The sequence below is a fragment of the Sebastes umbrosus genome, chromosome 12, assembly GCF_015220745.1.
Source record: "Sebastes umbrosus isolate fSebUmb1 chromosome 12, fSebUmb1.pri, whole genome shotgun sequence".
Taxonomy (NCBI): Eukaryota; Metazoa; Chordata; class Actinopteri; order Perciformes; family Sebastidae; genus Sebastes; species Sebastes umbrosus.
The window spans coordinates 8,716,922-8,744,217 of record NC_051280.1 but is presented as its reverse complement, the minus strand read 5'-3'; the positions used below and the strand labels follow the sequence as shown (position 1 = coordinate 8,744,217).

Sequence of the window (27,296 nt, the reverse complement as noted above, 5' to 3'; positions counted from 1 at the left end):
TTTTAATGCCCATCTAGATATGAAGTGTTTTTGTTTTTTTTTACCATATTTCATTCCAAGTATTATTTCTGATAACACAAAAATGAAAAATTTGGCAGCACTGCCTTAGTTAGCTGGCACCACTATCAACTGACTAATTGGGCTTCAACTGATTGTGTTAAAAGAATAAAAAAGTGCTTGATGCAGCTTTATTATTAAAGATGGTTGGGAACGACTTTGAAATCTGACTTTATTCTTGTAATCCTGAGAGTAAATTTAGAAATTACTTTATTCTAATAATTCTCAGAAGTCAAAAACTATCTATCATACTGATGGAAAATATATATCCTGCTGATGAAATATACATTTCAACTGCTTATTTGTGCTTATTAATTGTACTTAGCCTTCAGTACTCTCATTGTATACTATTTATACAGTTAGATGTCTATACTATATATGGTATAGTTATATATTTACACATTTTTGTATATTCTATATTTAAATTTTTCATTTGCTGTGTTTTAAACTTCCCCAAGAGATCCCAATAAGGATTAGATTTCTGGTGTGTCCTAAGCATATGACAACAAAATGTAATCATGAGATGACTGAAATATTAAATTAGAGCGATGGAACTTATTACATCGTCATGGATTTATTTATCACTTATTTATTTGTGCATTTCGTTCATTAAAGGTCCCATATCATTCTCATTTTCAGGTTCATACTTGGGTCGGGTCGGCGCACATATGCGCGCTCGCATATGTGGACGCATACATTGGATGTTTGTGCAGAAATAAATGCTGCAGCTCTTCCAGACCAACAGAGGTTTTCTGTGTCTTGTGAAGTGACGGGGCTCCGCAGCGAAAAAAACGTTATCGTCTCCGACCGGGTGCCGGTGTCTCCCTCTGGCCGCGGCTGGGAGGCTGAGGCAGTAAAAGCCAACACTAGGATCAGCATTGATCTGGTCAGCTAACATTACTGCCAAGCAGGTGAAATATAGAGTGATATTGTGGTTTTAGCTGACGTGTGTTGCCTCACTGTTTTGACCAATGCTCGTTCATGTCTATTTAGAGCGAGCACAAGCGCGAGCCCGACGCTGACTTTCGTTGACTTAACGGCCACAGGCGTTGCTGTTAACAAGCATTTCTGATTCTTACAAACGGTCCCTTTAAAAGGACCGTTTGTAACTTTCTAAGCGTATAAATGTAGCGGGTCGGCACACATGCGCGCTCGCATATGCGCGCTCGCGTGTGGCCGCTGTCTCGTCTCCTCTGCCTGCTCGCCTTCACTCAGACAGCTCACTCCACACTGCAGAAGAGTTAGTTTAGCTCTGAGACTATCTAGTGAATGTACAGGGGACGTTTGTGCAGAAATAAATGCTACAGCTCCTCCAGACCAACAGAGGTTTCCCGTGTCTTGGGAAGTAACGGGGCTCCGCAGAGAGAAACGTTACCGTCTCGTTACCGACCGGTTGCCGGTGTGTTCCTGCTCTCTCCGGCTGCGGGTGGAGGGAGACGAGTTTCTCGCTGGGGAGCCCCACTGCTGAAGCCTGCGCTGAGGCAGGAGAAGCTAACATTACTGCCAAGCAGCTGAAATATAGAGTGATATTGTGCTTTTAGCTGACGTGTGTCGCCTCACTGTTTTGAGCGATGCTCGTTCATGTCCATTTAGAGCGAGCACAAGCACGAGCCCAACGCTGACTTTTGTTGATTTCACAGCCACAGGTGTCGCTGTTAAGAAGCATTTTTGAAAGTTACAAATAGTCCCTTTAAGCCTGCTTTATAATCATAATAAAAAACATGAAAATCTCACTTTTATTATAATATGGGACCTTTAAAGTCAATGTGAGTCAGACCAGAGCTGCCTGGCAGACACTAATGAGAGCTGCACCTTTAAAAAGAGCCTTGGACGCTCCCTCGCTCTGCGCATGCGCACTCAAACAACTCATCATGTCAAACCTCAGAAATGAAACTAACAGCTACCTGATGAAGTGCTGATGATCGAGCAGGTAAAGACAACCACGCTGTTAAAGCTGGATAAAACTCCTCTAAATGGTTGCTAGCAGCGACTCTAACAGTCGTCTTCTGTCTCATAAACTAACTTTCCTTGTTGGAGGCGACAGACATGTTTACCTAGCAGCTAACAGCTAACTGACTTAGCCGCTATGCTAACACTAGCCGTCAGTGTGGCAGCTCGTTACCAGGAGCCTCCTGACAACCGCTCACATGACTCTCACCACTGCCATGATGACGTTACACGTCTGGAAACATGATGGTTTCAATGTGTTTGTGTTTGTAGTTTGGGATCGCTTGGGGGCTTGTTAAAGAACAAGCCACAACAACAATAACAACAACAACAACAACAACAGCATCATGTTTGGTAAGAAGAAGAGAGCCCCGCAGCCCAGAGGCCAGGGCGCTGCTGCAGCCAAGCAGGTAACAACAACAACAATACTCTGTCATTACTGTGACGTGTTCTCTGGCTGCCAAGAGGTGACTTACCTCTTAATGTCTGCCTTCAGATGGGTCTGTTTGTAGACCTGGACTCTGAGGAGATGATGATGGGCATGGAGGGCAATCTGGACGACCCTGACTTGGAGGCTGAGCTTGCTGCTATCACTGGAAATAAAGCTGCTGCTGGAGGAAGAGCCAAGCAGAAGGGGAAAAGTGAGTGCACTGGTTTGGATTAGTGGTCCTGTGATTCTCAAAGTGGGGTCCGGGGACCCCCCAGGGGTCTGTGGCAGTGGCACCCTGTGTACGGGTCAATCAAGTTGTTCCACACCAAACTCAGAAAACCTTTTCTTTATGGATCTCTCTTTGTCACGTTGAAACAGGAAAGACCCTTCCTCAAACTGTTATTTCAAAGGACTCGCAATACTGTTATCTGCTCCTTTTAATTGTCTTTTTCTTTATTAAAATAAAATGTATGATGTTTTAAGCCCACGTTAGCTTTTTGTCAGGTACAGATGAATTAACATTGCAGATAACAGTTCTGCAACACCTTTGGGAGGTACAGTTACAGTTATTTTGCACTCCACTTCTGCACAAGATAGAAGTGTGTGTGTGTGTGTGTGGACATATTCACTTACTTTTGGACATATAGTATATTATGATACATCTAAGTTGCTCAAAACCTCCTGCAACAATGTGACCAAGAAATGTATCTCCATATTTATCATCCTGGGAAAGTGGTTGTGCTAGTTATAGATAACTATTGACGTCTACATTATTACTACATTATCATGTAATATGTGTTGTTGATACACGGCATCATGTTTGTGTCGTAGGCCCGCTGCCCATGGACGACATCGCAAGAATGGCTGACGAGTGTATGAGAGATATGGATGACGATGAAGATGACGGTAACCTGGAGGACGACGAAGATCTATTGGTTGGTGTCGTTGTGTATATTCATCTCTTGCTCTCGTGCCAGGGTGTGCGGCTGCCATTTACCAGACACGTGTTATAAATACACTGGAATGAATCGAAGCAGCTGTACGAACCCAATGCAGTCATCCAATAAACAACAAACAACAGAGCCATCAAAGAGAAAGCTGTATTGCTTGAGGGCCTTTTTGGCCACGTGGCTTAAGTCTTGTTGACCTCACACACTCATTGTGAGTCTGTAATATCAAAGTTTACATTTATGAATTGGTGGATACACAAGTATAGTACTTATTGGTCTGAAATAACAAAGTACCCTATGTTGTAAAAAGTGGTACAGAGTTACTTTGTGCTGCAACAGCAGAAGTCAGTTCAGTGACAAACAGACTTTTCTTGAAATTTTGCATCTTTTTAACTGGGTTGTTTTAGTTTCTTGGGTACATGAGATGTACTTTAAATGTATTATTATTATTTTAACTGGTATTTTAATGGCTAAAAGTTTAAGGAAGGAAAAAAAGGTATACTTTATTTATCCCTCAAGGGGAAATAAAAATGTTATGCCTCTGCGCCAGTGACAGCCGTGGCCCGAGGCATTATGTTTTCGGGATGTCCCTCCATCTGTCCGTACCATTCTTGTGAACGCGATATCTCAGAAACACCTGGAGCGAATTTCTTCAAATTTGGCACAAACATCCACTTGGACTCAAGGATGAACTGATTATGTCAATTTGGTGGTGAAAGGTCAAGGACACTGTGTATTCCATAACTCTAAAATTTATGTCAATTTCACAAAGTTTCACTTTGTAGTTATATATTCACACACAGGCCCAAAATACATACGTTGTTTCAAATGCATGAAACCCACAAGTTTCACATAGTGAGAATATCATGTCCAAGCATCTTTGTTATCCTAAACACTTTCCTGTTTGATGAATTTCCCACTTCATTGGTTCATTCAAGGATGCAGCAATTACAATAATCCCCAGAGCAATGCCAGTGTCAACATGACACGTGACTGAAACATTACTGCGTGGTGGAGGAGACCAGGAAGCTGGTGCAAAGATCTGAGAACCGGGGCGCTGTTTTCCACTTTCTTGAACTAAGTGAGGTCTCTTGCAGTGAATAAACTGCAAGAGAATGTTTGATCGCATTTTTACTGAGACCGGTAAAGACAGCATTGCATTAGTTAAGCCTACTAAAGAAAATAGCAGGAAAAACATTTCTTAGTCCTTTAATTCTTGATCTACTGTATTCTTAAGGTGAGTTTGTAGCCAACAATATATTCCTGCAAAGATGAGGACTAATGTATCCAGACACTGATCCTCCTCTCAACCACAGACTGTATATACAGATGGACAACGCATCTCCACTTCCTCCCACTGTACAAAAGTATCATTTGGAGCCAGAGTCTAAGCAGTAGTGATCGGGGTGCTGGAGCCGCGGTATCGAGGTCCCGCCCACACACTCACACAAGCCAATCACAAGCCGAGCACGGCTGCAGCTCGCTGGCGTGAGCCACCTAGCTGCTACGTTAGCACCACGGTAGCTGTTTGGCAAGAAAGACGCAACTAACTATAATATCTCTATAACTACATTTACACATGTTCTATTACACAGACTCGTGATGGTTATGGAAAGTTAAAGTTACATCTCCTCGCTCGTACATTTCCAGAGCCTCCGGCTGCGACTACTCACTCACTCAGAGCAGCTGTCAATCACAGCTGTCAATCAAAGCTGTCAATCATGATGTCTCACCCCCTTTTTATGGCATCAAATAACTGATTAAAACCAAACACGGAGGGGACTGGATTTATGACCTATAGGCATGTATGTTCTGTGATAAATAATGCTGTTCAAATACCACAGTGACTATGATAATAATTAGTTTTACAGCTCATAAATTCCAGTTTAATTAGGCATTTAATTGTTGTTTATTTATTGATTTGTAGGGCCTCAATTTCATCTGCTCATTTTGGTTCACAGAACTTTAATTAGTCAAACAACTGCATGTTTTTTACCAAAGCCTTGCATGGGAACAATCAAAGTTGTCTGTTGATCAGTTACAGTATTTTTCCCCCATCAGGCAGAGCTACAGGAAGTGGTGGGTGAGGAGGAAACTGAAGAGCCTGTTATCATATCCTCCGCATCCTCTGCTACTGCTGCATCTCCTCAAGCTGAAACACCAGAGTCGCCACTGACGCAGGTACACTACACGTTGCTCGCTGCCAGCTTTGTAAATTGACACCACCAGCCACCAAAATACGTGTCAAAATCTGTTCCCGGTAACAGGAAAAGGACAGACATATTTGTCCTCCTTGCCTTCTGCTGGTTTACACAGTTAGCTGCCAATTTTGATCTTAAATCCTTTCGGATTTCTTTTTTTTGTGTAACTGTATCTCCAAACAATATTTGTTTACTAGATAACGTGACTGAATAGATACACTTGAGATATTAATGTTCCACTCTTTCTGGTAAGTCTGTGCATTCCTGTAAAAAACATTTCCTGATACTTATCCCACCTGTGTTTCGGTCTACCTGAAACACTTTGAATACTTTGTTCCTGGAAATCAGTATTTTTTTCCCTCCTATTATTTACCTGTGACAAATACTTTCTCAACCCACAGTTCTGAATAGTTTCTTGACCTACAGTGTAGCGTAGATTTACTAGATAATGTTGACAGTGCCTGCCTGTTGTTTTGGTGAAGCAGCAGGAAGTAAAGGTGTCCTCTGCAGCTCCCGGCAGCCTCCAACACACCCTGGAGGAGAGAGTTGTCATGTACAAGACGGCTTTACAAAACGCCAAGACCGCAGGGGAGACCTCCAAAGCCAGGAGATACGATCGCGGCCTGAAGGTGAGTAAAACTACTGCCTCATGACAAGATATATACGCTCAAGGTGCAGAATTACAGCAACGTTTTCTTCATAAATTATTGTCTATCATTATTAAAATATGGGATGGGTTACCATGGGATTTCCAAATGTCATGAAATTGTTCTTATTAATGACTTATAGTTTATCTATAAAGAATTACTAAATGGTTAAATAACCATAATTAAAGACATTAATGACAACTTAAAAATCCTTAATAAAAGTGCCTCACTGGAAAGTGATACTGGTCGGTTGTATAAATTAACAATAAGAAACATTTACAAAATCAGATTTCTTGAAATATTTGAGAATGACAATACGATAATCAACGTGATATTTAAATTTTTTTTTGTGATCTTAACAGATAGTGTGATGTAGTATCTCTGTGTTGAGAATTGAGTATTTTATTGTATTATCTTTTATCTTTTTAGTGGTATTGAGTACCACTATGCAATTTCCAAACTTAATTTTATTCTATTCAAGAGGTGAAATACAATCTTTTTTTTTATTTTTGCTGAAAATAATTGGTTATATACAGTATATTTATTTAATCATTTAAATTATGTGAGCAACACTAAAGCTGCCCAACAGTTACAGATATTCATAGATACACAATCTTCAGGACACTGTTCAGGACATTGTGCTGTTTGTCATCTTTTAAAGGTCCCATATTGTAAAAAGTAAGATTTTTTTATATTATAAAGCAGGTTTAAGTGCTTTATAAATACTATGAAAGAATCGAAGCGCTCGATATACAGAAAATTACACACAGCCCGTATTCAGAAATTGTGCGTTTGAAACAAGCCGTTTGTGATGTCACAAATATACAATATTTAGACCATTACACGGTTTTAAACGTAAACATTCTAAATGTGTCCCAGTTTATTCCTGGTTGCAGTGTATGTTAATAACATCAGCTGACAGGAAGTAAACATGGACCCAAACTGTTGCCAGGCAACGCAATTCCGTTGCAATTCCTTTGAAATACACTAAAACGGAGCATTTCAGACAGAGGGTAAATGCAGGTTATATTCAAGCAGACAGTATAAGGAAAATAAAGTTGTTTTTTTTAACATTACAGCATGTAAACATGTTCTAGTAGAAACACAAAATACAAGTATGAACCTGAAAATGAGCATGACCTTTAAGTAAGTTCTCAAATCCCATAATTTGAGATATTTACTTATTTTCTTGTTTCATAATTATGTTTATAATTTGTGCCTGGAATTACTAGACTGCAGGGATGCTTCCTTCCTCACATTAAAGTTTCTACGAGGAACTTTTAACTGGTTATGAAACGGTCTTAATTTAATACTGATGCCTCTATATGACGTACATCAGTAAACAAGACCATCAGCGAGAAGATTGTCTATTTCTATATAGTTGTTCTTAATGCTTATTATCGGTGCCAACGGGTCTGATTCCGGCAAAATCAGACAAAATAATACAGGTTCACTAGAAACTCCTTCAGCTCAGACTCCGTTGGGCCTCCGGCAGCGCCAACACCATGCTGCTGGGGGGCCCAGGCCGTGTTGCTGGGCCCGCTGGAGGGAAGGGAGGCAAGGAAAACTAGAACCAGGACTGCGCGGGGGGCAGAATGTCAGACCCTGCTGCAGTAAAACAAGAGGCTTTTTAAAGGGACCCTGGTGTTCGGAAGCACTAACGCTTTTGTCCACTGGGATTAACAAAATGAAACCAAAATGAAAGTTCCTCATAGTAGCTTTAAATACTTTTTTAAATTTCAGACATCCTGTACAATTGCAGGTGACACTGATTGTTACTGTTGCTCTCTACAGACTCTGGGGTCGATGTTAGCTGCTGTTAAAAAAGGAAGACCTGTGAACGAGGCAGAGATCCCTCCTCCTGTTGCCACTGGAGCCCCGAGGGCCGCCTCTGATCCTGCTGTCCCCCATCGACCTGCTCCCCCCATACCCTCGCCTCCTGAAGAATCCACTCCTTCAGATCAGCAGGGGAAGTCGGAGGCCACGTCGCCCGCTGTACCGGAGATCGTCACCCCCAGCAGTGAAGAGGAGCAGTCGTCCTCCTCCGCCACCCTGCTGGCTCTGAGCACCGTCCCGTCTCCAGAGGAGCAGACAGAGGAGCAGACAGAGGAGCAGACAGAGGAACCTGCAGACCAGCCACATCAGACAGATGGTCCGTGGTAACACTATAAGTCACAAACTACAAACACACTCTAAAGATGGTCAAAAAATGTGCCTCTGGGATATGTTACCAAGACATTTGGTATCCTAGATGGTGTTATTTTTATTCCTTTTCCAAAGACTAAAACCAGATATCAAAGGAGTAGACATTTAACAAAAGTTGCCTCATACTGTAGCAACAGTAACAAAGGCAGGTACATGCTGAGGGTTGGTATAGCTAGACTTGTGAGATTGTAAATCCATTTTTTGGCCCTCAATTTCAGACAAGTTGGTTAAATATTAGTGCATTAGGTTTAATAATCCACAAGTCAATTTTGTTTTATTACTTTTATCTTTCATTTTGATTTCCCATCCTGTATTCCAGCACACTTTGCATACAGTGCACACGTTGTGAGCTTCTCAATGTGGGATGAATGACGCCCTTTCATTGTGGTAACTGTTCTGCGTTTCTGTCCTCGTGAATCCACAGCGAACGAGGCAACCAAGGCGTTGCTTTTGGAGCGGCAGAAAGAGTACAAGATGGCAGCTCTGAGAGCCAAGAAGCAGGGAGATGTGGAGCAAGCTAGGGATTACTTCAAGACCAGCAAGGTGAGTAAAGAGACCACAACCCTGAGTGATTTGTTTAAAACATGGACAGTGTCCTCCGTGCAGAAATTTGTTTCAGCAGTGTTTTGTATAAATTTGAATCTCCTAAAAATAGGTTTTCTCTCTTGTGTGCAAGCATTTTATTCTCAGTGAATAATTGTTTCAACGTGGTGTTAGGAAATTACGGTGTGAGGGAAATGTGCTTAAGAGATGAAAAGTAGACTAATGTGTAACCTGACAACGTCCTTGTAGAATCTGGAGGGTTTTGTTTTTGAAATTTCAAAATAAAAAATATTTATTTTGAGCCAAATAAAATGATTCAATGCTTTTTACAAACTTGATGAAATTCTTGATATCATACAATATCAGCAGGGTATATCACTATTGTCTTCCTTTATGATTAAATAATATACAGTTGCTGAGCTATTATTATTATTCAGTCTTGAATGTACCTCTCTATCACTACATGCTAAATTTACATAATAAAGCCTTCTGTTTCTGCTGCAACTGGAAGCAAACATTCAAACTATTTTGCTAAGCAGTGCAAGTTTCTGCTCTAGGAATGTAGCAGCAGCTGCATTTGTGACAATAGACACTGTGTTTTTTTTAACCTGATGCTTTGCAGGATTATTGCTAAAGACAAAAATCGAATTTTTCTTTTTTCTTGTTCCTGTTCAGAATTATGCTCTTGTACTTTAATTTCTATCAACATCTTGTCTTCAGTTCATAGACCAGACATCAGTCATGAAACTAAACCAATTTAGATGTTTTTTATGTCTCATATTTCTTAAATTGTTAACATACAGTTCCACATCCTTATTTGTGCAGTCTGTGGTCTGAGCCTGGTGCTGTATATATTCTGACTGCAGCATTTCTCTCTCAAGTATGTGAAACATGCCAACGATTTGTAAGTAAACAAAGACCATCATTATGTTTGATAAGAGTTTGGGTTTGTTGTGTTTTTTTGGCGCAGAGGTTCGATGTGGTGATTGAGGCGCTGGAGAAAGGACAAGCGGTCGACCTGAGCGGCATTCCTCCGTCTCCAGGACAGGGTGAGGAACACCGGTATAACGTGGAATAAGTGTATAACACACAAGCAAGCAAAACTTAATTTATACAGCTCAGAAGTTTCAAGGTGGTATGCAGGAGGAATAAAAGGGAAAGGGGGGAATATAAGAGACAGAAGAGAAATTGAAAACTAGGGCTATTTTATCGCAACATTGTCCATGATTAATCATGATTAATTGCAAATTAATCGCACATTTTTTATCTGTCCAAAATGTACCTTAAAGGGAGATTTGTCAAGAATTTAATACTCTTATCAACATGGGAGTTGGCGAATATGCTGCTTTATGCAAATGTATGAATATATTTACTATTGGTAATCAATTAACAACACAAAACAATGATTAATATTGTCCAGAAACCCTCACAGGTACTGCATTTAGCATAAAAAATATATGCTCAAATCATAACATGGCAAACTGCAGCCCAACAGGCAACAACAGCTGTCAGTGTGTCAGTGTGCTGACTTGACTATGACTTGCCCAAAACGGCATGTGATTATCATAAAGTGGGCATGTCTGTAAAGGGGAGACTCGTGGGTACCCAGAGAACCCATTTTCAATCACATATCTTGAGGTCAGAGGTCAAGGGACCCCTTTGAAAATGGCCATGCTAGTTTTTCCTCACTAATGTGAAGTGATTAGAAATAAATGATGCAAAAAAAGACATTGAAAAAGCAGATGTAGTTTTTGCAGGTGACTTATGATCAATCCTAAATAACAAAAGCAGCAACTTGTTGGGAAACTGCAGACCTATTTGAAATGTTTTTGTTTCCAACACAAACTCTGGATTATATTTTAATGAAGTAAAGACATGAGAAGAATTGGGTCTAGAAACCCAAAAGAGGTCACACGGATCTTCCAGGAAGGGAATGTAAAGGAGGAAATGTATTATCAGTAGCTCCAATAAAATAAGTAACTAGTTTAACTGGACAGAAACCTGTTTGTATCTGCTTCTGTATTTATCTGGTGTTATTGTGTTTCAGCTGCAGAAGGAGGAGGCTCTGCTCCAGTGAAGGAACCATCCTCTGGGCAAAACATAGAAGTCACCCAACCGGTTGCAGCAGCTCCAGGTAGTAATAATATCAATATTAACTAGCTGTTATGTATTTGCATGTTTGTTTTTGCCCAGTCATGCACTTCTGTTTCCCCTTTATCTTTACAGTACAGTATTTTATGTCAATCAGCTAATGGGAGGTGACTGCAACGAGAAGAAAATCCACTGCTTGTGTATAAACATGCAGAGACAGAGACAACACTACATTCAGTAAACTTTTACATGGCTGATATAATGATAATTTGACAGGCTGCCATGAGTGAATAGAAGTAATGGAAATACAGTCAAACTAGAACTATGTGTCACTGGAGCCATGTTTTGGATGACAAAACAAAAGAAAGAAGAAAACCAACTTACTAATGTGTAGAGTTTTGAGTTTTTCTAACTGATATTTCTTAGTATTTTTAGTAGCCACGCTAGCAGCATAGTCAGTTGGTGCGGTCTGAAAAATCTCAACAACTACTGGATGTGTTGCCATGGAAATTGCTACGGTTATTCAAGGTTTCCAGAGGATAAATTCTTCTGACTTTGGTGACCATCTGACATTTTATGTGGTTCCATCATCAGGTCAAAATTTCAATTTGTCCAATACTTTGGCGTATTTTACAAAAACTATTAACATTCTCACCAGCCTCAGCTGAAATTTGTGTTAGCGTTAAGCTTAAAGCCTTGATGTCCCCGAGTACAGCCTCACAGCGTGACTGTAGATTCTTAGAATTGTTTAATAACATAATTTTTTTTAGGTAAAATCTCAAAACAACACATATTGAGAAACTCTCTGTAAACACTGTTGTTGTTCTCCCTCAGCCGCTGCCCACCCATCAGCCCCTGCAGTTCCCAAAACCGCGCTGGAGGCTCTCGAGCAGAGACGAGCCAAGTATGTGGAGGCGTCCAATCAGGCCAAAGCCAGCGGAGACGACCGCAAGGCCCGAATGCACGACCGTATCGCTAAGGTACAAGGAGAGACTCTCCTCTGATGTCTGCGTCTACATTTACAGAACTCTGCTGCTAAAGCTGTGTTTGTCAGGCTCTTTCTACATGATTATCTCTCAGTTACGGGTGTAATAAATAGAATGAAGCCGGCACATTTATAACAAAATATAAATCAGAGTTTTCATATGTGAAATGTAGTTTAAGTTTAGTCAGAAGGAAATATGAAGTACAAAGTGTTCAGTGTAAAAGTGAATACAATATTTAGTTGAGTTAAAACATGTTGGTCTCATTACATCTTCTTTTTTGTCAGCTAGTTCATTTTAGAGACAGTATGACAGAGATTTGTCATGTTTATGAAGACATTAGAGTAAGTGTATGGGCAAATAATATAAAAATGTAAATATAGTAGGGCTGCCAAAGCGATCACGATAATAACGCGTTAACGCAAATTTGTTTTAATGTCACAAATTTCTTCAACGCATTAACACAACTTGCGATTTGTAGGTTGTAGCGGGCTCAGTTTTAAAGCTAGAGTGAAGATACTGGCATCATATGAAACTAGAAAAACCTAAAGAATCCATTGGTACCAACCATGTCATACTAGCTTGTCGCAAAGGACACTACATAACACTCCAAAGTTATGCTAAATTTTCATGAAGAAAATCTGTCATGGCCATTTTCAAAGGGGTTCCTTGACTTCTGACCTCAAGATATGTGAATGGAAATGGGTTCTATGGGTACCCACGAGTCTCCCCTTTACAGACATGCCCACTTAATGATAATCACATGCAGTTTGGGGGCAAATCATAGTCAAGTCAGCACACTGACAGCTGTTGTTATCTGTTGGGCTGCAGTTTGCCATGTTATGATTTGATTTGAGCATTTTGTTTTTTACCTGTGAGGGTTTCTGGACAATATTTGTCATAGTTTTGTGTTGTTAATTGATTTCCAATAGTAAATATATACATACATTTGCATAAAGCAGCATATTTGCCCTCTCCCATGTTGATAAGAGTATTAAATACTTGACAAATCTCCCTTTAAGGTACATTTTGAACAGATAAAAAAATGTGTGATTTATTGTGATCATGTGATTAAATCGCGATTAAATGTATTAATCGATTGACAGCCCTGAAATATAATAATGATATCAAAATATATGTGTGTATGAAAAAAGAAAAAAACAGTACAGACATTAAACAACAAAACGGCACTATTCCTGAAAGCACTGTGAAGACTTCTAGCACTTTACTGCAACAAATCCTTTCTCCCTTTACCCCATTATGGAACCATTAGCTCCACTCTGTAAATAATATTCAACCTCTCTCCTCCTGCAGCAATACCAGAGTGCCATCCGAACTCACAAAGCAGGAAAAGCGGTCAACTTTGACGAGCTGCCGGTTCCCCCTGGTGAGATTCTTTTGTCATGTTTTTTTGGGGTTAAGTGTAAATTCCAAATCACATTTAGCTCTGTGAAATTGGATTGGTATTTCCGGCTCTGTAGTCCTGGGGTGCGACTGTGTACTGCATCATCTTTAAAAGCTGTCAGTGAGTCTCTGTATCAGCGCCACAAGATGTGTTTTGTACTCGACCAAAAGAGTAAATCTAGTGTTTAAGAACTGTAATGCCAGTCAGAATGACAAATCTGCTTTTATCTTTCAGGTTTTCCTCCAATCCCGGGCCAGAAGACGACAGGAGCAGAGCAGGGATTCATTGCTGCTCTGGAGGCAGCCGATAAGCTCGCCTCCACTGATGCTACAGAAATAGCAGATGAAGATGAGGAGAAGGAGGAGGAGGAGGAGGTGGGCTATCTTTATTATAATTTTTTGATTTAGGTTTTGTGGATAAATTGTTGATAGTGTGTTTTTTGGTTTGTTGCAGTCTAAGCCTGCTGTTCCAGAGGAGCCAAAGAAGCCCACGTTAGATGTCCCCACTGCAGGGCAAAGACGGAAAAGGACTCCGTCAGCTTCACCTGACAGGACATCCACCAGGGGAGGAATCTCACCAACAGGTCAGTCCCCAACAGGAAACAGAAGTCTATTTCATTTCTGTGACTATTAAAAACATTAAAAGTTATTCAAGTGCTTTTAACGTTTGTCTCTGTAGCAGCACATGTTGACAGAGTTCTGTGATGTGAGATGGACAATACCGGCACAAGAGACCAAAATCAATGATCATATGAACAATGCACATACACAACATTACGAATTAGAGTGGCAACGATTAGTCAATTAATCAATCAGTCGATCGACAGATAATAAATTGGCAGCTATTGTGATAAACGATTAATCGTTCGTCATTTTTCAAGAAAAAAGGTAAAATTCAAGCTTCTCAAAAGTGACTATTTGCTGCCATATGTGAGTGTAAACTGAATATCTTTAGTTTTTTACACTGTTAGACAAGTCAGACAAAACAAACAAATTGAAATCATCCGATTAATCGATAATGAAGATAGTAGGACTGTCAATCGATTAATCGCACATTTTTTTATCTGTTCAAAATGTATTTTAAAGGGAGATTTGTCAAGTATTTAATGCTCTCAAGGGACCCCATTGAAAACGACCATGACAGTTTTTCTTCGCCAATATTTAGCATAAGTAGCTTCACTCTAGCTTTAAAACTGCTACAACCTAAAAAGTTGCAAGTTGCGTTAATGTGTTAAATAAATTAGTGGCGTTAAAACAAATTTGCCTTAATGCGTTATTATCGCATTAACTTTGACAACCCTAGAAAATAATTATTAGTTCAGCCCTAATACTAATAACTAATAACAGATACTCTCCAGACAAGAACAAAAACACCTCTCTGACATACAGGTCCTTCCACCTTCAGCCACGCTACAAATGACCGTATTTGGATCACTGTGTAAGAAAGTGAGACAGCCATAACTATTAATATAAAGCATCTCTGCAGAGATAAACCTGATCCCCACTGAAAACTACATCTGGTTACAGTCGGTTTACTTACTGTTTTTCTTGGTCCTCCAGCGGCTCAGCAGCTGGAGTTCCTGGAGGGCAGGAAGAAGCAGTACATGAAGGCGGCTCTGCAGGCGAAGCAGAAGAACGACATGGAGCAGGCAAAGATCTTCCTCCGCACCGCCAAGAGCTTCGACCCCTTGATCGAGGCTGCCCGCAGCGGCAAGACTGTGGACATCAGCACGGTAAAAAAGTCATATGAAAAGTCATAGTATAGTGTGTCATTAAAAATGTCATACAAAAATCTAACCACTGACCTTCCGATTGGTGGACGACCTGCTCTACAGCCACCCCATGCAAAATAACTGATGTAAATCAGGTTATTACACTATGTCATAAAAAAAGTCATAGTATAGTATGTCATAAAAAGGTCATGAGATGTCATTGTATAGAATGGTAACAATTCCAGATGTACTGTACCAAACCATCAGTTCCTTGTCAGGGTTCGGTTGCTCTCTCTGGATATATATCCACTAAAGCTGTACCATTGTTCTTTAGCCATATCATTTTTCCACTTCAATCTTTCCAACCTGCAACAATTTCCATCGTTTGTTCCCTCCGCATTTTTAGTTTAGGAGTTTGAGACTCTTTCCAGCTTCCTAGAATCAACCGTGTATAGGCTATTAAGCCAGTCGTTAATACTAAACGCATATTTACTCAACTGCTGCACCACAGTTTGTCCCCAAGGAGACATAACTTTGATGATCTAGGTGCGCTTTATTTCATTTAATTGGGATGCTTTAGTACAATCGTAACTAAATTAGACGGTGGTGGATATAAACAGCATTTCATGTCTGATGTGAACACATGGAAAGTCCCGCTGTGGCTGACCCTCTCTGTGCTGTGACCTTCAGGTGCCGTCGCCCCCTGGTGACGAAGACGAGGACTTCATCCTGGTTCATCACAGCGACGTGCAGATCTCCGAGAAGGCAGAGCAGCTTTACACACAACTGGCCAAGATCCTCAAAGAGCAGTACGAGGTAAAACTACACATCATCATGATGTTCTGTCAACGGAGTATTAATCAAGATTATCATTAATCAATTCTGGAGAAGGAAACTGTTATTGCTCCTTTTATTTGATACTATCTATGAACATTTAGACTTTTTTCCATCCACAGGGCATGTTTGAAATTGGATGAAATTACATTTTTCATATCACCAAACTCTTATCTCATCATCATGTAACATTTTCCAAATACAAATGTTGATTCCTAAGGGTGAAGTATAGTAGAGCATCATGTTCAGTTAGTGCAGGATGTTAATGAGACTGATGTTTATCCTCTTCATGAGGAGATGTGCTCATTGTAACAAACTAGCAGTAAAAGGAAACAGAATAGAAACAAGATGTTTTTTAAATGAACATTATATAAATATACAAAATTGATGCACACATCAATTTCATGGTTGGAAAACAACAGAACTCTCTGACACTGATATCAAGTCTCATTACAAAGTAGATTAAATTAATAAAATCAATTTAGTTTGTGTATTTCCCTTTTTAATTTAATGATACCTTAGTAGACTAAGACACTTTAATCTCTCCAGAATCCAACGTTTTCATCTCGGATGCCGACGAAGATTTAGTTTTCCTATTCCCAGTCTGGTTGCTCCACAGTTTTCATGTTCTGGCTGTGAAGACAAACATTTTCCTTGAGATGTCTGAAATTGATTCTTCTTCCTCCTTTTTTTAGAAATGTATGACTCACTCCAAGCAGTTCACACACCTGGGGAACGTCACCGAAACAACAAAGTAAGCTTTACAGACTAACAACTACTTTCATTGGCAATAAGCCTGTTTATCTTTTTGGATTCAATTCATTATCCATTTTCTAAAATTGTTCCATTATTCAGTCGTTAAACTGTACAAAGAAATTACAGAAATCTGTTTCCAGAGCCCAAAGTGACTTTATTAGATAGTTTATTTTGTCTCACAGTCCAAAACCATTATTACATTTATTACTTGGATTGATTGATTGATTGATTGATTGATTGATTGATTGATTGATTGATTGGTTGATTATGAGGTTACACTAAAACAACTAATTATTTTCTATATTACTGTCTTTTTGCATCTTTGATTGAGCTGTGTACCTGATTAGTTAAATCTTAAAATTAGGGCTGTCAATCGATCAAAATGTCCCTTAAAGGGAGATTTGTCAAGTATTTAATACTCTTATCAACATGGGAGTGGACAAATGTGCTTACTTTATGCAAATGTATGTATATATTTATTGTTTGAAATCAATTAACAACAAAAAACAATGACAAATATTGTCCAGAAACCCTCACAGGTACTGCAGTTAGCATAAAAAAATATGCTCAAATCATAACATGGCAAACTGCAGCCCAACAGGCAACAACAGCTGTCAGTGTGTCAGTGTGCTGACTTGACTATGACTTGCCCCAAACTGCATGTGATTATCATAAAGTGGGCATGTCTGTAAAGGGGAGACTCGTGGGTACACATAGAACCCATTTTCATTCACATATGTTGAGGTCAGAGGTGACAGTTTTTCCTTAGGATTTCTAGTTTCATATGATGCCAGTATCTTCACTCTAGCTTTAAAGCTGAGCCCGCTACAACCTCAGAAAGATTGATTGCCTTAAAGATGCCTTAAAGATATTAGTGGCGTTAAAATGAATTTGCATTAATGTGTTATTATCGCGTTAACTTTGACAGCCCTAGTTAAAATACACAGTGAACGACAACATGATGTTATATAGATAACAACCACATAGAGTCGACTGATGTCTCACAGACGATCTTCCCTCTTCCTGTGTGTGTGTTTGTGCGTGTACGTGTACGTGTACGTGCCCGTGCGTGTGTGCGTGCGCTCCAGGTTTGAGAAGATGGCGGAGAGTTGTAAGAAGAGTCTGGAGGTCCTGAAGCTGGCTCAGTCCAAAAGTCTGCCTCCTCCTAAACACCACTTTGAGGAGAGATCCTTTCACACCGTCAGGTAGATATTATACTGCAAAAGTTAGATAGAAGCTTATGTTAAAGTAAAAGATGCTTTGTTTAAATATTTAAAATGTTTAAATATATATATATACAGTACACTCCCTGCTTGTTAAATACACCTACACAATTTAATGCAATACAACAGATCTGCCACAAATTCTACATTTAGGAAGATTATAATGTTCAGTTTTTGTTGACACTGTCAGAGAGGTGTTAACTCAACTATATGTTTATTATTGAGGTCGTAGTGAGTGGTAATGCTGTATTGTCTAGTTTAATACCACCGCAAACCACAACTTGAATAACGTTCAGACTTTTAATAATAATAATTTGGCCACTGAGTGTATGTTTGATATATTGGAGGCTATATGTGCCTTGATATTTTACATCAAACATTATGTATTATGTATTCAAACATTAGAACTGCTAACTCCTCCGATTCTTTTCATTCTGCCCTTTTTTTTTTTTTCCTGAAGCATTTTTGACTTTACTCCGTTTTGTGCTTAATGTGGATGCCAAAGCAATAAATCACTCATCTCTATTTCTCTGTCTTTTCATACAAACTTTCTCTCTTCTTTCCTTGGTTCCTTCCTCGGTTCCTTCCTCCCTTCTTTCCCTTCTCTTCAGGATATTTCCAGACCTGAGCAGCACTGACATGGTTGTTGTCATCGTCAAAGGGATGAATCTTCCTGCTCCTACTGGTAAAAACAAGCATTGTTATCTGTCAGGCCTTATATACAGTACAGCAGGTCCACATGGTGTCTGCAAGTACTGCAAAATAATACTTCTGAAAAAAACGACTTCGGTTTTACGGCTCCAATTAAATTTTTGAAGCCTTAAAATGATGGTTTCTTGCTTTGCTGTGATTCTGGTAAAACAGTTTAACCTTAAATCTTAATTAAAATCTCACAGAAAGTCAACAGTTATTTTCATTTTGTATTTTTTCTGTTTGAATTTGGTCTTGTTCTCAGTTTCAAGTTCCACTAAAGTCTTAAATATAAGTTGCTGTGATCTTAGCTTTATGTCATTATGGCCTTTTGGCATTCAGCTTTTTGAAATTCAGTCAAGAGTTTTAAGGTTTGGTTATAAAAAAAAAAGAAAACCACTGGAGGAAAAGCACATACTGGTTGATTCGTGATAAAGTTGATCTTTTCCTTCAGGAATCCAAACAAACGATCTGGATGCATACGTCAAGTTCGACTTCCCGTACCCCAGCACGGTAAGACACTCAAACTATAGCTCGTTTGAATTTTCACAGCCGCCGCCCGCTGGCTGCTGAGACGATTTAAACAGCTGACGTCTCTCCTTAAAGTGTTTGGTTTCTGTTTTGTTGCAACCAGGAGCAGCCGCAGAAACACAAAACAGCTGTCATCAAGAACACTAACTCCCCAGGTGAGACATGAACAACATCGCTGTAGGTATATGTGGAGATTTTATTTTCAGAATATTATACTCTACTCTTCTGATTGAAAAAATGTGTTTTTCTGGAAGGGCATTCAATATTTTGTAATTTTGGCACGCATGTGCTGAAGTTATCTTACATAAACTTAAACATCTCTTCAATTTATCTAAAATTGAAACAATCAAAATTAATTTAAGTTTCACTTTTCCTAAGAGGTATAGACACAATACTCCTCATGCATGTGATGCTACAGTGCTTTTAGAAACAAAGCAAATCCAGGAACTATTAAAATTATTGTAAATATCGGTATTTAATACCTTGAATTTATTTTTCTGAGATGACACATTTATGACTCTATGAGCAATTTTATTTTTAAATAATAAAAACAAGAATAAATCAACGCAAAGATGTATACTGTCTTAGGAATACAGTATATTGAGAATAATAATCAGGTTTAATGCCAAGTAGGTAGAAATACAAGTACTGCAAAAGTTAAGTCATAAATATAACATAGAAATTTACAACAAGAAATATGAAAATGTTTGTTTTTAATGAAAAGACCTGTATAATGTTTTAAAACTAAAAGTACTGACTAAAGAATGTGCATGTGTGTATCCAAAGTGCAAATAAAACTAACTAATAATAATAAACAATAATTGACATTACATTCCAGGTTAATATGGATGTTGAGTCACTTTATAGATTTTGTTTACAAAATATTTTTTTTTTTTTTTTTAAACAAATGACTTCATCTCTTTTAAACCAGAATACAACCAGAGCTTCAATCTGTCAATCAACCGTAACCACCGCGGCTTCAGGAGGGTGGTGACGTCTAAAGGCCTCAAACTGGAGCTGCTGCACAAAGGGTGAGTCACAGCCGGCTGCTCCAGCTGCTCCCGCTGCTGCATGGCAGCATCCTCATGGAGCTGCACTTTGGTAATCGACCGCAGCAGCAGGTCGCTGTCAGAGACTGTGAGGCTTTTCTGGATTTTGGCTCAAATCTCAGAAGTCTGAGCTTCTTTAAACGCAGCAAAAAAATAATGGTTTTCCCTGCTCAGTCATCACCATGTGACAACAACATCAAGGCAACTGAATATGAATGGACAAAGTTCATGATTATCACAATATTTATATGTTATATATAATATTTGCTAAAATTGTACACAAAAAAGATATTTGCAATAATCATGTCAGCACATTCAGTTATATTAAAAGTATATATTTGTGTTTTTACTCTAAACAAAACCCCAAAATGTTTTTATAAAGTGACATATTTTGGTACAATTCAACTTTTCAGCGTTCATTTAGACATAAAAACCCTGATTATATCTTAATAATAAAAACACATCGCCCAGCCTTACGACTAAAAAATCACTGTAATGGATGCTGCAAGTTGATTTTCATATTGGACTGAAGGAAAGGAGGGAAAAAAACACAACATAACATTTATCAAAGTGATATGAAATCTTACGTTACGGGACTAAAACATGTGAACCCACAGGAATGGTCCTTAGTTTTACGTGCAAATTTGTCAGCAAAGTATCTCCGAACACTGCAACAAGTCAACAGGTGAGAGCCGGAGCTGTGTTTTATTATTCATGTGAGAGTAGCTAATAAATAAGCAGTGTGTTGTTCAGTGTTGAGACTGTTGCATTGATGCTGTTGCTGTGTGTCGTCTCACAGCGGTTTCTTGCGGAGCTGCAAGCCGATCGGGACGGCCCTCGTAAAGCTGGAAAAACTGGAGACGCAGAGTGAAATCAGGGAGATTGTAGAGGTGAGTTAGATCGAAAAGCAACACCACGAAACAAAGCTCATTGAGAGAAATGGAGCCATATCAGTCATTTTATCTGAGATGTTTACTGAGTATCTTGGACCCTTGTGTCTCTCTCACCAGGTGATGGACGGTCGTAAACCCACAGGCGGTCGCGTTGAAGTGAAGGTCCGACTGCGAGAGCCTCTGAGTGGACAGGACATGCAGACGAGCACCGAGCGCTGGCTGGTGATCGACAGGTCACAGGTAACATGAATCATAGTGTTTTTTTTACAGCATTGTTATCTCAAAAGATGAACCTGAGATTGTGTAAAACACGTCTGATGCTCGTTCTTTTTATCTCCAAGGTTCTCGTTTAGATGCTGCTGCTGCAAGATGAAAGAAGATTCACAAGATAAAGGTAATTGTCTTCCTTTTTTTTGTCTGACTTGAATGAAAATTAAATGAATTGTTTGACATAGGAAATACAGTAGCCTTGAGTTAGAGGAGAGGATTGATACCACTCGAGGTTGGGTAGCTTAGCTTAGCATAAAGACTGGAAACGGGGGGGAACAGCTAGCCTGGCTCTGTCTAAAAGGAACGAAATCCACCTACCAGCACCTTTAAAGCTCACTGATAAACATGTCATAGCTTGTTTGTTTAATCCATACTAAAAGCAAGTTGTAAATATAACAGTTTGGGGTTTTAAGGGTGGTTATGTGCTGGACTATTTCTTGGCCGGGAGAAATGATGTTTGGTTTTTGTACGAATTAACAAAATATTTGAATCGGTGGTGCTTTTGAGGTGCTGGTAGGCAGATTTGAATACCTTTGGACAGAGACAGGCTAGCTGTTTCCCCCAGTTTCCAGTCTTTGTGCTAAGCTAAGCTAACCGGCTGTATTTTCATATTGGCGTATGAGAGTGGTGTTGATCTTCTCATCTAACTCTTGGAAAGCAAGCCAAGAAGTGACCCACTCTTTTAAATGTAGGTGTTCAGGATGCGTTTGATTCACCCGACTGATAACAACTTCTTTGTCTTGCAGATTAAAGGCACTCAATCAGAAACACTTGGAGGAAGAGGAGGAGTAGTAGGGGGAGGAGGAGGGAGTTTGGTATGTGATGAGGACGGTCTGTTGTTCGGAGTCGACTCAGACCTACACGGGTTTTTGACTTGTTAAACTTTTGCACATTTTGCAAGACACAAGAGCTCCCTTTCATACTGCAGTCCACCAGGAGACATGGAGCTGGTTTACAGTAGTGTCTGTCTTCAGTCTGACACCAGCTGAGGGACAAATACTTGTTGTCTAAATCGAGGGATGAATTGCTCTCTGGTTTGTACGATCGCTGGTGATTCACACAGATTGAATGCAGATATAAGCTTGTGATGCATCAGGGCAGACTAGCGGCACAACGTTTCCCCAAAAAGGTCTCCTCGTGCATCACTCCATCTCCTGGAGGACGGCAGGCAGCGTGTCCTCTGCTGAGGGGCTCGGCGTCGAGCTAACCTGATCCTGCTGCCCGACATGACTTTAGTTAATATAATATATCAGAGAATGTGTACATATTCCTCATATTATTACAGCTCTGGTATCTAGAACTGCACCTATGCACTAATACCAAAGTAATCACTGTTGCTGTAAAATCCTGCATATTTGAAAACCACCCTTTAGCTGCCAAAACCTGTTACGATGACGCGAGAGTTTAATGTGCGACGGGACTGTTTTTATTATTTTTTTCCCACACAATTCATGTGGTTTTCAGTGTGAGAACGCAGGCGGACGCAGCAGCTCTCAGATGTTTTAAAAGGAGTAAGCCAAGAAAATTATGGTACGATTTAAAGACAGGAACAATTTATAGAATTATTTTAAAGACCACTCCCTTTTTTTGGCACCTTTCACTTTCATTAGTAAGTCCTTTAACTGTGGTCACTAAACTGCACTCACACTTATCCGTGGCTTTAGGTGTGTTAGATTTGTATTTGTCTTGTTTACACTCACTGGCACAACGTTGTGCAGATTAGAATCACAGAGGAGCGAAGTTGGGCTGATCTTTAATTGTGAATGTCTAAAATGCTAAATGTTCATTTTTATCTTGAGGCAGACATCCATTCAGTCATTTTAAGTAAACACGATTGGGTGACTAAACTTTCATATTATATCCTGTACATATTTTAGGAATAGTTTGACCTTTTGGGAAATATGCTTATTCTTCTTGCAGAGCGTCCGATGGGATGTATTTCGATGTATTTCCCAAGATGTTGAACTACTCCTTCAAATGTGTGGAACTACTTTTTACAACTATGCATCAGAGTCCTTCGTTTTTTTTTTTTAAAGGAGCAGTTCACCCAAATTCCAGGAAGGATTTCTATTTTCTTTCTTACCCGTTGCGATATCAACCTATGCAGATTAAATTTGTTTTATGCTGCTCAGAGCTTTAAAATAACATTTGAAATACTTAACAATGTTGAGATTGAAAGTTGATTCTTGACCTTGGAATTTACAACTGGGAAAATAATGAACTTCCAAACTCAACTTTTAAGCTAACATGGACAAGAAAAAAAATAAAATCTGAACATCAACCATATCTTCTGATCAAAAGCTCCAGAACAGCTACTAAATGGACCTTTATGGTGAGATTGTTTTGTCAGTTAACGTGTCATTTAATAAACAAAGTCCCATGTAAGTAGTTTTATTGGAGCAACTTTCGACTGAAGATTTAGTCCCAAATGAACACTGTTACTTTGAATTATAAAGAATAACCAGGGTTTTTTTTGGGGTAGTAATTTTAGTGAACTGACCCTTTAAAGTTTCAACCGCAGCATTGTAATAAATGCTACACAAGAAGCCATAACAAACACACTGAGCCAAATACATAAATACCATCTTCCAACAGGTTTACCTCAAAACTGTGCTACATTATTTAGTTGCGAAACGTTACTGTGGTCACAACATTTCTCCTTTTTAGGAAAACATCATGAATCAAATTTAAGTTTTCTATAAACACTTTGGCCTAAATATTTAAAACATACTGTTACCCATCATTTTATTTTCTGTTAAAACATACTTGTTTGCGAAGATCGATGATGTCACGTTGTTTATATTTGCAAAATGATAAGCTCTGTAATAATAATAATCTCTAAAACAGAATCAAGGCTATATTTTGTTTTTAATTGTGGATTGAATTTGCCTATCCTGCTTAAAAATATACCAATTAAAATATCTTGTTTAATTTTGCACTGTCAATTATTTAACATCTGTTGTTTTCTTTTAGTAATAATCAGATTTAGGAATGAAACTTTTTGAAGAACCTGAACAGAAGTCAAAAACTAAACACTCATTTAAATTTTCTATAAGTTTTTATTTTACATATACTACAGTTTTTTTTGATAAAGACCACTTTTCTTGACATTTGTAGTGTAAAGGGGGGGAAAAAAAGATGTACAGGGTTTTTGGCTTTTCAAACATTTTTGACTGATGTTTATTTAAAAAAAGGAAAAAAAGAATTGTTTTAACAAAAACCCAGTTTTTTAAAGTTTCATCCACAAACTAGAAGATATAACTGTTAAAATGCAAAGTTGATTTGCTCTCGTCACCGTTTTCAAGCTTGTTTGCATGCAGTGTTATAAGTTTGGATAGTAACATCTTACAACTGAATACAAAACAAAAAAATGCTACTTTTTCAGTCAAACAAATTGCACCTTTTTTTTCTTTTGGATTTAGGACATATTGCACACGTCAGATAATGCCAAAAAATAAAAACGTAACAGAAAACAGGAAGTCAGAAAAATAAATCCTCACGTCTCCTCTTCATTAATGCTAATTTATAAAAACAGAACTGCCGGCGGCGGCTGATGAACGTCACACAGTGAAGACACAGTGATTGAGATACACCACCTCTGGTATGATCACAGTAATAAACCCAGAACTGGTGACCTTTTGACCTCTCATTCAGTCTTTACTGAACATTTCTAATCGGCTTCACTAACATTACTTTGCTACAGTAGCTCCTAAAATACTTCAGTACTAAACGAATACAGAACAGCTACGGGTCTAATTTAGAAGCGTCGGCTCGTCTGCAGATTTTCGTGTGATTGTCTGATTCTCACTTGTGATGACGAGATTGTTTTTCTCCGATGAAATGCTTCAACAAAACCTCTCGTACTGTATTGACAGTAGTGTTTTTGTGTAGCCCCTTCTGGTTTTATATTAGCATGATTAAAGATGGAGGAATTGCCATAATGCAGAATGATTACTGTACAGAGCATTTTGACATGACAGGGTGGTTTTTGGTGATTAGTCTAGCCAGAAACAAAACACACACATTTTGCAGATTTGAACAGAAACAGGAGGAATACATTCTTATATTTTTTTCCAGGTCCATGTTGCTGAAGGAGAGCACAGTCCAGAGCAGAAAGAGACGGGCTGCAGCGATCCGTTTAGAGTTGAGGCCTTTTCAAATCGACAGGGTTCCTACGCAGGTCTGAAAAGTTTTGAAAAAGTCTGGAGCGGGATGTTCATGATTTCAGGGCTTTGGAAGGACGATCAATTTGCAGGAAATGTGAGATGAAATACATTCAGCTTCAGGTCAATCAAACTCTTGTTTCTGCAGGAACCCCGGATCTTTACAAACAACTTTTCTTTTCTGCCATTGAAGGAAAAAAAACGTGTCTTCCAGGACACAGCGGCAACCCCGACGCTCGCTTTCACTCTCCTGTTAATGGCTTAGAATCCAGTGCACTGCTTCTGCAATTTAATACAGTTCTTATATATTTATTTATTTATTTATATATATATATATATATATATATATCTTTACATCTTCAACAGTTTTAAAATAACTTGAGTGGCTTTTCCAACAAGCGCTGATGATGTTGAAGCTGATGATTTGATTGATGAGATTTAAAAACTGATTTCCTTCTTCAGCTTTATGTACAGATCAAGTTTATCAATAAAGCATTGGAACCTTTTTCTCTACTGCAGGACAAAAAGGGCTTTTCGTGATGTTATTTCACAGAGTGTCAGTCAGAGGAGTCCATGACGGTCGCTTCAGTAATACTGTCTTTGAAACTGGGATCTCTGGAGGCTACAGATGCAGAGTTAGAACGGAGGAGAAGTCGTTACGCCGACAAAAAATATGTACAACAGGTTAATGGATTCATCCATGAAGTAAAGCATCTGGTGATTGATGAGTAAAGCTAAATGTTTCCTTTTTTTTTTTTCGCTTGATGAATCGCTGCTGCAGGCACTGAGCACCACGGTGCAAAAAAAAAACTAAATCACCACACAGACGCACCTTCCAACTCCTCATCTGATGATTTGTAGATTTTCCTTTTTTTAACGTAACTTGAGAGGAAAAGTCGGCGGTGGATATGAGTCTCCCTTGATAAGAGCATCCGTGCTACACAGAGGCCAGAGAGTTCAGTGCTTCAGGACCCCCCGGCTGCCACAGTGACACTGGAGAGACGGGTGAGCTACATCCAACACCTATCAGCAGTATAAACCGTCCCTGGAAGTTCTATTGTTTTACAACATTGAATCAAAGTAGATTTAATTTGGCTTTTGTTTTACACTGATCAACAGACATTCATTAGAAATATAAAATCTAGGGCTGTCAAAGTTAACGCATTAAGAACGCGTTAACTTTAACGCCACTAATTTCTTTAACACAACTGATACTTTGGAGGTTAGAGTGAAGATACTGGCGTCATATGAAAACCTAAGGAATTCAATGGTACCAACCATGTCATACTAGTTTGTCGCGAACGACGCAAAATAACGCTCCGAACTTGCACTAAATTTTGGCGAAGAAAAAAAGGTCATGGCCATTTTCAAAGGGGTCCCTTGACCTCTGACCTCAAGATATGTGAATAAAAATGGGTTCTATGGGTACTCACGAGTCTCCCCTTTACAGACATGCCCACTTTATGATAATCACATGCAGTTTGGGGCAAGTCATAGTCAAGTCAGCACACTGACACACTGACAGCTGTTGTTGCCTGTTGGGCTGCAGTTTACCATGTTATGATTTGAGCATATATTTTATGCTAAATGCAGTACCTGTGAGGGTTTCTGGATAATATTTGTCATTGTTTTGTGTTGATAATTAATTTCCAATAATAAATATATACATACATTTGCATAAAGCAGCATATTTGTCCACTCCCGTATTGATAAGAGT

General features: G+C 39.0%; 1 protein-coding gene across 2 annotated transcripts; it reads left to right on the top strand.

Moving 5' to 3' along the window:
- Nucleotides 1-1,841: 1,841 nt before the first annotated feature.
- cc2d1b (coiled-coil and C2 domain containing 1B) lies at nt 1,842-25,837 on the top strand. 2 transcript variants are annotated; one of them, XM_037787174.1, is made up of 26 exons: nt 1,842-1,987; nt 2,278-2,414; nt 2,501-2,645; nt 3,266-3,369; nt 5,446-5,565; nt 6,071-6,214; nt 8,027-8,384; nt 8,862-8,980; nt 9,951-10,029; nt 11,028-11,114; nt 11,906-12,051; nt 13,369-13,441; nt 13,694-13,833; nt 13,913-14,042; nt 15,019-15,191; nt 15,861-15,986; nt 16,700-16,758; nt 17,849-17,965; nt 18,595-18,668; nt 19,128-19,186; nt 19,308-19,359; nt 20,136-20,235; nt 21,053-21,143; nt 21,264-21,386; nt 21,488-21,540; nt 22,163-25,837. In XM_037787174.1, the coding sequence occupies exons 2-25, from the start codon at nt 2,352-2,354 to the stop codon at nt 21,497-21,499; spliced, it is 2,694 nt and encodes an 897-aa protein (XP_037643102.1). In that variant the 5' UTR covers nt 1,842-1,987; nt 2,278-2,351; the 3' UTR covers nt 21,500-21,540; nt 22,163-25,837. The 2 variants fall into 2 exon arrangements, with proteins under 2 accessions (XP_037643102.1, XP_037643101.1); XM_037787173.1 differs by having other exon boundaries at nt 6,068-6,214.
- The last annotated feature ends 1,459 nt before the right edge of the window (nt 25,838-27,296 follow it).

What these genes read in the sequence shown, in the direction of transcription:
- cc2d1b (XM_037787173.1), top strand. Translation starts at nt 2,352, where the DNA reads ATGTTTGGTAAGAAGAAGAGAGCCCCGCAGCCCAGAGGCCAGGGCGCT. An exon ending in CGAGCTGCCGGTTCCCCCTG is followed by an intron (nt 13,442 to 13,693) that starts GTGAGATTCTTT and finishes TTTATCTTTCAG; the next exon opens with GTTTTCCTCCAATCCCGGGC. An exon ending in GGGAGGAATCTCACCAACAG is followed by an intron (nt 14,043 to 15,018) that starts GTCAGTCCCCAA and finishes TTGGTCCTCCAG; the next exon opens with CGGCTCAGCAGCTGGAGTTC.